The sequence below is a fragment of the Dendropsophus ebraccatus genome, chromosome 13 (assembly GCF_027789765.1).
Source record: "Dendropsophus ebraccatus isolate aDenEbr1 chromosome 13, aDenEbr1.pat, whole genome shotgun sequence".
Taxonomy (NCBI): Eukaryota; Metazoa; Chordata; class Amphibia; order Anura; family Hylidae; genus Dendropsophus; species Dendropsophus ebraccatus.
In genome coordinates, this window is record NC_091466.1 from 67,503,315 (window position 1) to 67,518,971 (window position 15,657).

Sequence of the window (15,657 nt, forward strand, 5' to 3'; positions counted from 1 at the left end):
ATGCCCTGTAAGATTGTGTCACGTCTAAGAATAATTGCAAGGGGCTCAATGGAGAGAATAAAAAGGAGGGGGGACAGGGGGCACCCTTGTCGTGTTCCCCTGCCCAGTCTAAATGCAGGGGACAAGAGGCCATTCAGGGAGATGGACGTTTTAGGGTGGTGATATAGGATGGAAATCCAGGAAATAAACATGGGGCCGAATCGGAACCTGCAGAGCACCTCCAATAGAAATGGCCATTCAACATAATCGAAGGCTTTGGCCGCGTCAAGTGAGAAACGTCCATCTGGGTAATAATTTGGGCCCGGCTCAAGTTATCCGAGATGCTTCTTCCAGGCACGAATCCTGATTGATCCGAATGGATGATGTGGGCGATAATTTTATTGAGACGGAGGGCCAAGACTTTAGTGAGTAGCTTATAATCAGGTCAATATGGGTCAATAGAAAGGTGTGTGTGTTGTGTCGCTGCTTGACAAGAAATCACAGAGTTTCTTTAGCATAAATATAATCTTACTCTGAAGATACTAGAGTTAGACAGCAGATAATACAACTTTTCCTTTATACAATACTTTACACTTGATAAGTTACTTAATACTTTAGAGTTCAGATCTGTACTGAGAATAGAAGTAGTGGTACAGTCGTGCTGACTAGGTTGCGTGATGAGAAGTAGAAAAGAGGATCAGAAGAGTAGAGAGGAGGATGTCGAGAGAGTCCCAACCCAATGTAGTACTGTGCTCTGCCGGAACTTCGGAGGCAGAAATAGAAGAATACTTGAAAAGAGAGAGAATACTTGTGCCTGTGTTTTGACTCTTTGGTCTTTGCACCACCTATTGCACACCAGTGTCGAGTGACCTGTCCTAGAGAGTGACACAAGCCCCAGACCCTTTTACCTGGGATGAGCGGAATGCTGAAGGTTCCCTGCTTACACCCGCACTGCGAGATAGAATTCATAGGCTTCTAGCAACTTTGCTCTATCCGAATCAATTCCTTACTTCTTTATGGATACTGTCCTGCACTGTGTCTCTCGTTGTCCACGGCGTGGGTTGAGATGATCCCTAACTTGTCCTCTCTAGTGAAGGCTTAACACTGCATAGTGTGTTGTGAGGTTACTTGAGAAGAAACTGTGTCTAGCTGCATGTGCTCTGGTCAATGTCTAGACTACACAATCGGGCCAGGTGATTATCAGCAGTAGAACATGTTTATTGCAATAATTTACAATGTAACTTCACGGAGTATAGTAAAAGGATCCCAACCCGCAACTATTACTAGAAACAAAATATAAGACAGCGCTCCATAGCGCAATTCAGACAGGGCTGAAGTCTTGAAAGTAAGCACATAGAACTCTCACCTGAGTAGGTTCTGCCGGTATAAGGCACAATTCTAACTGATAGCTTGTAAATGAACCGCAGCCACTCCCGACTAATCCCCACAGGGATTAAAGACACTAAATATCCTCCTCAACTTCGAGGAGGTTAAAACAGGCGCAGGTCCAAGGGGTAATAGTGATATAAAATATCATAAAATTTATTAAAAGAATTATGCCAGCTACACAACGCGTTTCGAGACCGGTCTGGTCTCTTTATCAAGTGTCTCAGTCTCCATGTTTTATGATCACATCACAGAGGATTTTATTGGGATTTTCTTACTAGGATCAACAGTAAAAGACTTGTTAACAACATCAAAGTCAGTGCAAATTACTGTAACTAAAATCATTTAATTGCTTTAGCCCCCCCCCCCTCTTGACTGCAGCTTTGCACATGTGGAAATTTTCTAAAATTTTTATCAAAAACTGAATTGCACTGATACAATGTGACAAAAAAGTATGAAAAACAAAAACAAATGCGTAGAAAGAAAAAAGTTCCCAATGCCTTTACTGCTTCTCTCGGACTCTCAGATGACACCTTGTACCCTCCATGGGGCGCAGAGTTCCCATATCCAGGATCTTGAAGGTCTGATCCTCCACCAGCTGGAACTGGAATCTCTGCAGCAGCTTCGCCATCACTACTTTGGCCTCCATCTGCAGTAAAGTGGAGAGAAGAGGAGGAAATATCCAGAAGAAATGCAAAGTTCTAATGGTCGGACTATCGGGATGCAGGATAATCGGAATTTCTAGACTACTGGGTACAGTGGATCTCTAGTCTTCCTGTCCCGGATATCTGTTGTTCTGTATATTACTTATCAGTAGAGCCCCCTATAGAAGTCTATGGGAGGAAAAATGATTTATTAAAAAAACAAACAAAAAAAACCCAGTAAACTGCAAAAGAGCAGAAAAAAGTTGAACTGCCCTGAAGAATTGGCACACTCAAATACATTCTGTGGGTATGGCGTTTCATTCTTGTCAATTGACTCTTCAGCTAACATCTGGCCACAGTGCCAATTTGGGCGTTTTATTGGATTTTTTTCCCCTGAACAGCACTTGGTCTGAGTCCACCTTCGAGCTATGTTCACACGCAGTGAACTGATTGAAAAACAGCGCCCTGTATTTTACCTTTATTTTATGTTGTGAACATAGCTGTAAATTGGCAGTGGCAGTGGACTTGGCAGTGTAATTTGGTATGTCCAGGTTCTGCCTGCAGTCCACAACCACATGCAGTAACCGCAGCCACTAGTACGGTGGGGATGAACTTCCAGAAAATGCTGAAAGGCTGTGCTCTCACATTGTATTTTCTGTAAAAGGTTAAGAATGCTTCAAAAACACAATGGGGGAACACAGTCTAACACTCACCCCTCCCTGCAACTGCTTTTGGCATCTTCTCCCTTACTGCAACCTGTGACCATCAGGTGATCCCCAGAGGCTGCAGTACAGCTGAAGACGCCCCTCATACAGACAGGAGCAACAAGGTATAAGTGTTAGGTCTGCACTGAAGAGAAGAACTCCTGCCATTTTGACACCTCCACAGTAAGCAGCTATCTATATAGACTATATAGACTGCTTACTCCCTACTCCTCCTTCTATTACAACTTACTCCTTACAAAAGAGCCAGGATGCTGTGCATTGCCACTTAACCCCTTTCTTGTTGGTCCAGAGTCAGACGCATTGCTTGCAGCCCAATGAGTAAGAACTACAGGAAGCAGAGATCTATACAGATCACTGCTTAGTGTCTGGTCCCATAAGAACTTATCATTGATGCCCAGCATTGACACCTAACTCCTTTAGGTCAGGGGCAGAAGAGCGACAAACTTGCTCTTGAAAGGGACACTCTGTACAGAGCAGGGACTCTTGTATATTAGTGAAGCAATGACCTGCAGCTTTCAACCAGTCACTTGAAAGGGACAACAATGCAGCTACTAAAAATATGGTGAGTTCAAGTACAGAGCAGTCTTGCAATTCCCAACACAACCACTGGTGGCAGCACAGGGGCCATGTCAAACACATACAGTCCATATAATACCGTCATGTACATCCCAAATAGTACCGCTATATTATACAGCATCCATAATACTGCCTCATATCCACCCAGTATTGTGCAGTTAGTCTTCCCCTAAAAACAGGCGCTATATCATTTATGAGCCATGATATCTGTTATGTCGCCAGTTCTCGTAGGAATCCACCTACCTGGGCGAACACCTGTCCGATACAGGACCGCGGCCCCATAGAGAATGGAAAATATGTGAAGTAAGGCCTGAAGGGAAAAAATACACATACATTACAGTGACAGCGAGACCCCCAGAAGAGGTAACATGGAGCAGTCCTGGTACACTTATTAACCCTTACATCCCGCAGCTGGGTAACTCACTTTGGGGCATCGCGGCTGAACCTGTCTGGATCAAAGGTGAGAGGATCTGGGAAAAACTCCTCCATCCTCCCTGTGATGTATGTGCTCACCTGGTGATACAGAACAAGGGAATCAGAGTAGTCTATGATTATGCTTTTGGCTACTGTATCTAAGCCTATCATGTTTGATACAGTCTTAGGCTATGTTCACACAAAGTGTAATTTCATTAAACAATGGCTGTAATTGCAGTTTTGCAACTGCGGCCGGTTTCTAATGAAATTGCTGATTACATTGATTGTAATGGAATCACGGACGGAGTGTATACGCTCAGTATACACTCCGGCTGGGATTCCTTGTGGATGCAGAAAAAACTGACCTGTCAGTTTTGTGCGGCCGCTATTTATTAAACAGAAACCTCACAACACTAAAGGCCTTATTCCACGGATTGCCCGATAATCGTCCAGTGGAATAGAAGGCAACGATCAGCCGGCATTGTTCATGTTGGCTGATCATTGCTGTTGTTTGTCTTTCAACCATATTGAAAGACAAACGACTGTGATAGCACCGATCTGCTGCAGTCGCTCTATGGAATATGAGCGGCGTCAGCAGACAGCCACTATCCTCTATGGGCTGCCCGGATGATCTAGCGATCACCCGGGCAGCCCACCTGAAGCGCCCCGCAGCCCCTCCCGAACTCACCCGCTCTCTGCCGCAGCATGTAATGGCTGACAGCGCTCGTTTGCTCCTCACAGTCGGGCCGTGGAATAGGGCCTTACCAGTTCAGACAATGTAAAGTGCGGCTCCAGCCAGACTTTACATTGTGTGCTATGGTGATTTTAAATGTGGGCACACCGGAACACGCCCACATTCAAAATCTAAAGAAATTAGGTTAATCCAGCCGGTACTGCAGTACCGGCCGGGATGAACTTCAACGCCACTGGCCGTTCTGTGACACGGCAGGGTCACAGAACGGCCCGTTTCTTACATAGTGTGAACCCAGCCTTACAGTGCTTCATTCTCCATTATATACCATACTCTTTCCATAGGATTAGTACTGTTAGCGACTGATTTCCATTGTAACTATTTGCAGATATCAATGGAAATTTATGAAAGGATGTAAATATACACCTGGTGTAAACTGCCCACTGCAACCAATCAAAGTTCCACTTTTGTCCTACCAGAGCTGAAAGCTGAGCTGTGATTGGTTGCTGTGGGCAGTTTACACCAGGTGTATATTTACACACTTTCATAAATCTCCCCCATCGAGTCCTACCATTACTGTGGTATTTTTTGGGATCCTGACCCCCTCAACGATAAGATCATCTTCTATAAATCGATTGGTTCCTGGCAAGCTGGGGTACAGCCTAAGAGTCTCCTTCAGCACCTGAAAAGGCAAAAGGGAATACAGGTAGAAGCATCCTGCTGCATGCTATGCAATGCTACTGAACACCTTCAGAGCTGCATTCATAATTCAGCTGGATTTTTTTTCAGCCTCTCTCACTGGTTTTTGCTCAATCATTATGTGAACAGAGACTCTCTGATGTGCATGGATGGCACTTCATTGTAGTCTGCATTACTACAGCTACATCGTATTATCGATATTACAGAGGTTTCTTTTACATTTCAGATGCCAAACAGTAGCCAGCTGAATCCGGCAGCGACATGTAGAACTCCTGCTATACACGGACCACACACTTCCTAGATGGGTCAACCATCAGAGGCAAATAATAGTACTAAATGTTATCCAAATAATACCGATATACAGGGCTTAAATAATAGTGACATGCAGTAAATACTTACAGTAAGTGTCAAGTAGTGCTCCAATATGGTAGCCACATAATACTGCCATAGGGTGCACTATGTAGTATAAATATATAACACCATAGTGTCCTAATAATGAAATATAGTCACACCTAATGCTGCCATATGGTGCCTGCATAAAAGTACCACCTTGTACACATATATTACATTACATAGCGTTGAGATAACAACGATATACAAGTGCACTGTAGTACACTATACCAACACCATACAATGCCCAAACAATAAATAATTGCCACCTACTACTGCCATATGGTGCCTATTTAAATGTGCTCTCTAGTACAGATATATCATACAGTGCACACACAATGGTATGCGGTGCCTACCTAATACTGCCATATGGTGCCTGTATAAAAGTGCCATATAGTACACATATATCATCATCTTATGTAATTTATATGGTGACACTATAACATCTGTTGTTGCACCATGTTGTAAACTTAAAGAGGGTGAAGCTGCCCAGAGTCTTACCTGGGACAGGTACCGTAGTTTGGGGAGATCTTCGTATTCGATATGTCTCTTGGCGCCAATGACCTCATCCACCTCGGCCTGGGCCCTGCACATCAATGAGATACAAAACTCATGTACCCTCCCAATGTGTGATGACATGCCGCATGACAGCCCACATTTACTCACTTGGTCAGTATTTCCGGATTTCGCGCCAATTCCTGCACTGCAAACGCTAACTGAGTGGCGGTCGTCTCTTGTCCTGAGGAATAGTATAATTAAAAAAGAGGCCGCTCTCATTGACTTTCCTTAAAGGGGTAGTGCACCAAAAAAAAATTTTCTTTCAAATCAACTGCTGCCATGAAGTGCCAGAGATTTGTAATTTACTTCTATTAAAATATCTCAAGCCTTCCAGTACTTATCAGCTGCTGTATGCCCAGCAGGAAGTGGTATTATTTCCAGTCTGGAGAGCAGGAGAGGTTTTCTATGGGGATTTGCTCCTTCTCTGGACAGTTCCTGACATGGACAGAGGAGGCAACAGAGAGCACTGTGTCAGACAGGAAAGAAAACACCACTTCCTGCTGGACACACAGCAGCTGATAAGTACAGAAAGGCTTGAGATTTTTTAATAGAAGTAAATTACAAATCTCTGGCACTTAATGGCAGCAGTTGATTTGAAAGAATTTTTTTTTTTGTGCACTACCCCTTTAAGGCTCTATTCCGATTGCTCGGATAATCGTTAGCGATTAACAATCTCAAATGACCGCTATTGTGACCAACCTGAAATCGTTCACCCAATTACACGGAACAATGATTGTCACTTATGACCGCTCTTGCGGTCGTCTTGTAGTTGCTATTGCGTTCGTCACTACTACGAATGACGGAACAACGTTTTATTCCATGCAAACCATTTGCGAATGAGCGACGATAAAAATAGGTCTAGGTCTCAATATGCGAGCAACGATTTCTCGTTCGTCGTTTAATCGTTAACTGCTATTCAACCGAACGATTATCGCTTTGTTCTTAACGATTTGACGATTATCCGAACCATAATCGTTCTGTGGAATAGGGCCCTTATTCTATGACTACTTTTACCACCTTGCTTTACCCTGCAGCTCTCCCTATTTACTGAAGCAATGCAATAAGAGATTCACTTACATGTCCTAGTGAGAAAACTAACCCAGTGTGTGCAATAGCCCCATTAATTGTGGAATATTTGGACGAATGAGCAAAGCTGCAGGGTAAAGCAAGGATGAGGTCGCTGACCATAGTGTAGCTGTACTGATGCCCCCTTTTGAACAGATATATCAGGATTACCAACCAGCGATGAAGAAGGTGACAAAGTTGTCTATCATGACCTCAATATCGCAGTCGTCTTCCAGAACTGTAAAAAGAACAAGAGTTTGAGCTGGATTACAATAGTCCATCTCTCAAGAGGAGTCAAATAGAGACTCACCAAATGTGGAGTATGGGACCCACAGGCACATGGACCACTGTAGTGTCCCGGTACAGGTGGTCCGCTAAGTATACCACCAGGGTAAAGTATCACTAAGGGGATGAAGGTGTTGTTTGTGTTTTTCCCCACTAGATGTCTCACTCTTCTGTTATACTGTTTGAGTATATGAGCACAGCTGAAGGTAATAGGTTAACCTTCTATCTTGTTTTATTCACTGTTTGACCAATCACAGGTGCAGGTACCTCACACGACTCTCGGCCAACTACACTTCTTCCCTCTCCTTTCTCCACACAGCCCCACCAATAGGAGGTTAGACCCGGTCAGCCCTATATAAACCCAGTTGGTTCCTGGTGATGGTGGTGGGGTTGGATTGGGAGGATTCTTTTGTCAGTGTATGGTGAGAAAGAACCAGACAAGAGAGAGAGCTCCTGCTGCAGTGAGGCCAGAGCCCTTGTCAGGACCTAGAGCCAAGAGAGAGATTTTCCTATGAGAGAGACTTTCTGCAAGATGTACTGCTAAACCCTCAGGAGGGGTATTGTACACCTTGTCCACCCCAGGGATCCTTCTCTAATGGCCCTATTCCACGGGTCGTTTAGAGGAGCAATATCGTTCGTATTCGGCCGATATCGGCCGCTACGAACGATATTCGTCCCGTGGAATAGAGTGCAACGATCAGCCGACATCGTTCATGTCGGCTGATCGTTGCAGTCGCTTGTTTTTCAACATGTTGAAAAACAAGCGACTGATATAGCAGCGATCTGCTGCCGTCGCTCCGTTGAATAGGAGCATCGGCAGCAGGCGCTGCTGTATCCTATGGGCTGCCCGGACGATCAGCGATCACCCGGGCAGCCCCCCCAGCAGCTCCCCGCCGCCCCTCCCGCACTCACCCGCTCGCTGCCGCCGCGTTGAACAGCGGCGGCAGCGAGCGGGGAACGAGGAGCAAACGAGCGCTAATAGCGCTCGTTTGCTCCTCCAAACGACTCGTGGAATAGGGGCATAAGTATTCTCAGGATAGTTACCACAGCAAGGAAGGGATCCCTAGTAAGACAAAGAGCAGGGAAGCTGAAGTATCTTACTGACTTATGCACGGCTATACTGGGAGGTCTCGCGAAGTCTGTTACACTCAGTAGTAAAGGCCTGGGGCTTGTATTACCCAAACCTGGCACTCTCTGATCTGGTTGAGCAGAACACAGTCCGATCCCCGCCACTCCTAGACTAGTACAGAGCATTATAGACACCTACCGGCTCCTCTGAGTATCTGGGTCAGTATATCATTAGGAACCTCCACTCCATCTTGTATCATCTTCTGTCTCCTCTCAATGCATTCCTTCCCCGTCTTACGTAGCAGGCGGACGGCATCTTGGACTTCATGGATAATTTTTTTTTTTGATGGGAGAAACTTTACATGGAAATCAGAGACTCAGATCAGCCTGGAGGTTCAGATTATGCAGGTAATTCACATCTATAAGACACTTGAGGTGATAGATCATACGTGTAGGTGCTATGACACACATACTGTTTCCATCACCTATGGCAGGTTCCTATATTAATGGGAGAGTATTACACAACAACAGTCAGAACGAACAGCCTGGATACTGTAATTGTGTAATATAAGATCTATTGCAATTTACACATTGACCACTAGATGTCAGGCTATACTGAATACTGGTAAGGGAAGGATCTTTCTTTACAGCAGGGATGGGAAAAGCTCTTCAGCTGTTGCAAAAGCCAAAGGGTCCTATTCCATGGGCCGACCAGACCCGATCAATGATGTAAATGAGCCTATTCCACGGCCCGACAATAGTTTAGCGAGGGCTGCAAGCACATCATTACCAATGTCCTTGCAGCCCTTGTTTCATACTTTACCTGTCCAGGCTGCAGGTCTTCTCCTTCTCCCGGTCCCGAGCTACAGCAGCTTCGGAAACGGCCTGTTTGAACTGACAGACCGCTCAGCCAATCACTGGACGCGGTGGTCCCAGCCAGTGATTAGCTGAGCGGTCTGTCAGCTGCAGCGGCGCGGGACCCGAGGAGAAGGAGAAGACCTGCAGCCTGGACAGGTAAAGTATGGTATTTTTAAATCGTCGGTTGCCACCCGCGCATCGCTACCTGGAATAGCAATGTGCGGGTGGCGACCGATGATTTTAGGTTTGAACCTAAATGAACAATCAGCCGATTACACAATCATCGGTTGATCGTTCTCTCTATTCCACTGAGCAATCGGCTGAATAGGGCCGAATCGGCTGATTATCGCTCCGTGACCCCAAAGGCCGTCCAGGCATGATGGGAGTTGAAGCTTTGCAACAGCTGGAGGGCTGAACGTTCCCCATCCATGCTTTACAGCCTGCTAGACCGACAGCTCTATTGTACTGCTGGAGCCATGATAAGCAGCTTTCACACTGACAGTGTTAAATGGGCCTAAAATACAAATCATAACATGCAATATCTATGTGGAATAATATGCAAAGTTTGGTGGTGGTGGGTGCTTATTTAACCCCCCCCCCCATATTAAAGGGGTACTCCAGCTAAAATATTTTTCTTTCAAATCAACTGGTGTCAGAAAGCTATACAGATTTGTAATTTACTTCTACTTAAAAATCTCAAGTCTACCCATACTTATCAGCTGCTGTATGTCCTGCAGGAAGTGGTGTATTCTTTCCAGTCTGACACAGTGCTCTCTGCTGCCACCTCTGTCCATGTCAGGAACGGTCCAGAGCAGTAGCAAATGCCAATAGAAAACCTCTCCTGCTCTGCACAGTTCCTGACATGGACAGAGGTGGCTGATAAGTATGGGAACAGAAATTACAAATCTATATAACTTTCTGAAACCAGTTGATTTGAAAGATAAAGATTTTCGCTGGAGTACCCCTTCAAATGCTGCCGATGCACCAACCTTCACCAGGGGGTTCCTCATCTCCACCATGCCTTGCATACTCAGGAGAATGGCCTGTGGGAATGGCGTCTGGTCATCGTGTAGACAGTTCAACTCCATATCAAATGCCACCTGTGGAATATACAGAATAAGACTCACTGGAGCCATGACAAATTCAACCAATCAGTAGCTGTGCATTGAAAGATGCAGTTCCACCTTGGCCCTGCGGGGGTGCTAGAGTGAAAGATTAGTTAGTACAGAAGAAAATGGAACCCGTGATCTTTACCATCTGCAATCAATCAGTGGGTCCAGTTTATAAGGCTAATAGTGTCCAACTATGGCCCTCCATAACTGCTGGGCATGCTGGGATTTGTAGTTTCACAACGGCTGTGAAGTCTCACCTTGCCGATCACATCCAGGGTCATCTTGTTAAACAATTCGTGCATCCTGGCTTCTGTTTTCTCATCGGCCAGCGCAGTCAGCCGCTCCATCAGCTCCTCCGCTTTTTCATTGAACGTTCCCATTAACTCCATCAGATACCTGGACCGAAAAATCCCAATAAGCTAAAATCTCTCTTTTATAAGGCTGCCCTCAGCTGGCATAAAATATGTAAAGCAACAATTTAAATAGATGGGTGTTCCAATTTTCCAGCAAGGAGAGCAGCTGTAAAGAGTGTCTCTTACTCTGGAGGACCCAGCGTGTCCAAGCATCACACAAAGAGCCTATTGATCTCAGTGTTAGCTTTGTTAGACTTAAAGGGGTACTTCAGCGAAAAGCTTTTCTTTCAAAATCAACTGATTTTAGAAAGTTATATAGATTTGTAATTTACTTCTCTTTAAAAATCTCAAGTCTTCCAGTACTTATCAGCTGCTGAATGTCCTCTAGGAAGTGGTTTATTCTTTCCAGGCCGACACAGTGCTCTCTTCTGCCACCTCTGTCCATGTCAGGATATGTCCAGAGCAGCAGCAAATCCCCATAGAAAACCTCTCCTGCTCTGGACAATTCCTGACATGGACAGAGTTGGCAGAAGAGAGGACTGTGTCAGACTGGAAAGAATACACAACTTCCTGCAGGACATACAGCAGCCGATAAGTCCGGGAAGACTTAAGAATTTTAAATAGAAGAAAATTACAAATCTATATAACTTTCTGACACCAGCTGATTTGAAAGAAAAAGATTTTTTGCCAGAGTAACCCTTTAATGTCACCTGTGGTGGTGCTGTGAGTGAATTGATCACTTGATGCCAGGTTCATCTGATTTCCGAAGGTCTCAGCTGTGGGACACTGTTTGATCATCTTAACAAAAAGGGATTGTCCAAAAATGGAGGACCCCTTTAAGGACTCATTGTTATACATTTGTATATAAGATGTGAAAGACGCCACTACTTTATCAATAAATGACTTACGATCGGCTAAAGGCGGGATCCATGATTCGTCGCTGCTTGTGCCAATGCTCGTGGTCTCTATCTGTCAATAATCCTTTCCCTAAGAATCTAATATAAGGTGATAAAAACAGTATAATAATAGTAAGGCTATAAATCATATATTAATATGTAAACCACAAGGACATACGTTACTCACCGTACACCAAACAAATGAAAGATCTGCTCATAAAGCTTGTCCTTTGGGTGCTTGGAGGACATAAGGAGGTCCTAGAAAAGTGGAAGTCGTGTATTATCCTTAGATACACCCTGAAAGCTTAAAGGGGTAAGGCTGTATTCACACATTCCGTGTTCCACACGAAACACGGACGTGGAATGCCTGTAACGGACTCTCCCCCGCCCGTACAGCATCTGTGATAAGATGCTGGGAGCGGGGGAACTGTACAGATATGCGCTGCGCTGTAATGACAGAGCCGCGCGGGCTGTTTCATTACAGTGCACTGCATATCTGTACAGTTCCCCCGCTCCCAGCATCTTATCACAAATGCTGCACGGACGGGGGAGAGTCCGTTACAGGCATTCCACATCCGGAACACAGAACGTGTAAATGCAGCCTACTTCAGACAAAAATAATTTTTATTCAAATCAACTAGTGCTAGAAAGTGCCAAAGATTTGTAATTTACTTTTATTAAAAAATATCAAGTATTACAGTACTTATCAGCTGCTGTATGTTTTGCAGGACGTGGTGTATTCTTTCCAGCCTCTCTGCTGCCACCTCTGTCCATACCAGGAACTGTCAAGAGCAGCAGCAAATTCCCATAGAAAACCTCTCCTGCTTTTGACAGTTCCTGACATGGACAGAGGTGGCAGCAGAGAGAAGCCTGGAAAGAATACAACACTTCCTGCAGGACATACAGCAGCTGATAAGTACTAGAAGACTTGAGATTTTTAAATAGAAGTAAATTACAAATCTGTATAACTTTTCTGACACAAAAAACGTTTGTTTATTATCGCTGAACTATGCCTTTAAAGGGGTATTAATATCTCAACTAACATGGATAGGGCTGTTAGGACTCATTGAGTTAAATATTTTTGCAAATACAGTCATCACTCCTTCCTCTGATATGCTGCTCCTACCAACCACCACTCTGCTCTAAAAGCAGTGGTCTGGTTGGTACATATATATAGCAATAGTCTAGCTTTTAGAGCAGAGTGGTGGTTGGTAACCTAGACAATAAGCTGTCAACAATGGGAGGGAAGAGTAGCATATCAGGAGGAGGCAAGTTTGCTAAATGAATGCATTTGCCAAATACGTTCTGCTTCAATAACTTTAGCTGGAATTTGCCTTCTTTGCATAAATATCACATGGTTGGGCATGTACGGTGTGGTGGGGTCCCGGGAAGAGCCGGGTAATGAATTACTACACAACGTCATGGCAGCCACCTCTAGGGACGGCTCACAGACTGGTTCATACAGCTCTCATTGAAATCTCTGTGTCTGCTGTGAGCTCCCTCTAGTGGTGGCTGCAGAAATTGACAGACTCGTATATTACCTTTATAGTGTCAGGGCTGGCGACAATGACATACACTATGTGTAAGAGATTGATGCGAAAGACTGGACCGTATTTTAATACCCTGTAAAACATTATATCAATAATTAGAGGATATTAGTGGGTTACACTAACTGCTTACATGAGTCACATAGTTAAAACCCCTCCTGTCCACACACCCTATCATATAGGGGGCGCTATAATAGACTGGGAAAGGAATGGTGAAGTAGTTTACGCTGATTACGCTGCAAAGGGCGGAAGTGGGGCTTTGGCTGACAAATGTGTCAAATATATGGGGACCTTTACTCTTTTATCTGGTATTGGTATGAATACATTAAAAACAAAAGTAGTGTAAAACATCACATCAAAACAAGAGCCACCCAACCAACAGGCCCTGCAGGGTACATAGTGGGACACTGCACAGGTATCATGGCATGGAAGCCCCCCCTATGGGAGCTGTAACTGTGGCCATATTGGTTGTTACTCAGCCGGTAACTAAGTAACAGAAGATGTGACATTGATAAGATCTGATCTCATTGCTGATCAGTCGATTCTAATCTGCGCGATTTTACTCACCATTCCAGGAAAACATCATGAACGATCCCATTGTTCTTCGGGTTCACAAATGTGGATGAATGGCCCATAAAAAAGCTGGATAGAAGGATAGAAGCATGAAAACCTCATGTCTGACTATACTAAATAGGTATATACAGGTTTCTACATGTCTCCATTCACTGACCGCAAACAGAGATCTATATGTTGCAGTGAAATGATAGAATCAGGGATTTGATCAAATCCCGGGGAATTATGAAATGACCGCGCCGTTCCATCATTTCTCTAGGGATTTGATCAAATCACTGACCCCTTTCAGGGAAATGATAGAATGAACTCTATCATTTCCCCCTGCGACATAGAATTTCCTTACCTTACCGCCTCTCTGCTCACCCCAGCCTGTCCGCTCTGCTCCCCATTCCGCTAATTTCCCCTGCTACGCGCCTCCTGCTCCCGCAGCCTGTCAGCTTCGCCCAACGCTGTATGCCTGCCGGAAGGTGTGCCGCTCTGCTCCCCCGTCTGCCCCGCCGCCATATGCCTGCCGGGAGGTGTGCCGATCTGCTCCCTTGTCTGCCCCGCCGCCATATGCCTGCCGGGAGGTGTACCGCTCTGCTCCACCGTCTGCCCCGCCACCATATGCCTGCCGGGAGGTGTGCCGCTCTGCTCCCCCGTCTGCCCCGCCGCCATATGCCTGCCGGGAGGTGTACCGCTCTGCTCCCCCGTCGCCATATGCCTGCCGGGAGGTGTGCCGCTCTGCTCCCCCGTCTGCCCCGCCACCATATGCCTGCCGGGAGGTGTGCCGCTCTGCTCCCCCGCCTGCCCCGCCGCCATATGCCTGCCGGGAGGTGTACCGCTCTGCTCCACCGTCTGCCCCGCCGCCATATGCCTGCCGGGAGGTGTGCCGCTCTGCTACCCCGTCTGCCCCGCCGCCATATGCCTGCCGGGAGGTGTACCGCTCTGCTCCACCGTCTGCCCCGCCACCATATGCCTGCCGGGAGGTGTGCCGCTCTGCTCCCCCGTCTGCCCCGCCGCCATATGCCTGCCGGGAGGTGTACCGCTCTGCTCCCCCGTCGCCATATGCCTGCCGGGAGGTGTGCCGCTCTGCTCCCCCGTCTGCCCCGCCACCATATGCCTGCCGGGAGGTGTGCCGCTCTGCTCCCCCCCTGCCCCGCCGCCATATGCCTGCCGGGAGGTGTACCGCTCTGCTCCACCGTCTGCCCCGCCGCCATATGCCTGCCGGGAGGTGTGCCGCTCTGCTACCCCGTCTGCCCCGCCGCCATATGCCTGCCGGGACATGTGCTGCTCTGTTCCCCTATCCTCCCCCGCTGCCAAACATAGAACCGGGCAACTCCTCGATAGTTCATTCCATCATTTCCCTGAAAGGGTCAGGTATTTGAGCAAATCCCTAGGGAAATGATGAACCGGCGTGTTTATTTCATCATTTCCCGGGATTTGATCAAATCCCTGGATTCTATAATTTCACTGCAAAATATACAACATCACAATAGATTGAAATGTAGAATAACAGCAGCCATCTCACCTGTCTCTGGGGGGTCCCGGGATGTGGTCATACTTCCTGTGGATATACAGTATATGGGCACAGTAGAGTAAGACGCAGATGACAGCCAGGCCCAGCAGCAGCAGGAGGGCCCCTGATATAAGAGCCCACAGGGTCATGATGAGGGGCCACACAGAGCGCTGCTCCGGAGGCTGAGCTCAGGTGTCAGCACTATCTGCTACAGAACAGAGAGAAACACATAAAGAGGAGGGGACGACCATAACCAGGAAGAAGCCGAGATCTATAAGGAGAGGAGGGACGGTCAATGTCACTCTATATGAGAAATGTGCATATAGTCCAATCACTGCTG

General features: G+C 46.2%; 1 protein-coding gene across 1 annotated transcript; it reads right to left on the reverse strand.

The window, feature by feature from the left end:
- Positions 1–1,542: 1,542 nt before the first annotated feature.
- LOC138770365 (cholesterol 24-hydroxylase-like) lies at positions 1,543–15,657 on the reverse strand. The gene is made up of 15 exons (XM_069949434.1): positions 15,330–15,657; positions 13,814–13,888; positions 13,241–13,322; positions 11,887–11,957; positions 11,712–11,798; positions 10,708–10,846; positions 10,328–10,438; positions 8,680–8,836; positions 7,303–7,365; positions 6,171–6,243; positions 6,006–6,090; positions 4,987–5,097; positions 3,735–3,823; positions 3,554–3,620; positions 1,543–2,014 (listed from the first exon to the last, which is right to left on the reverse strand). Exons 1-15 carry the CDS (start codon positions 15,464–15,466, stop codon positions 1,868–1,870), a joined length of 1,494 nt encoding a protein of 497 aa, XP_069805535.1. The 5' UTR covers positions 15,467–15,657; the 3' UTR covers positions 1,543–1,867.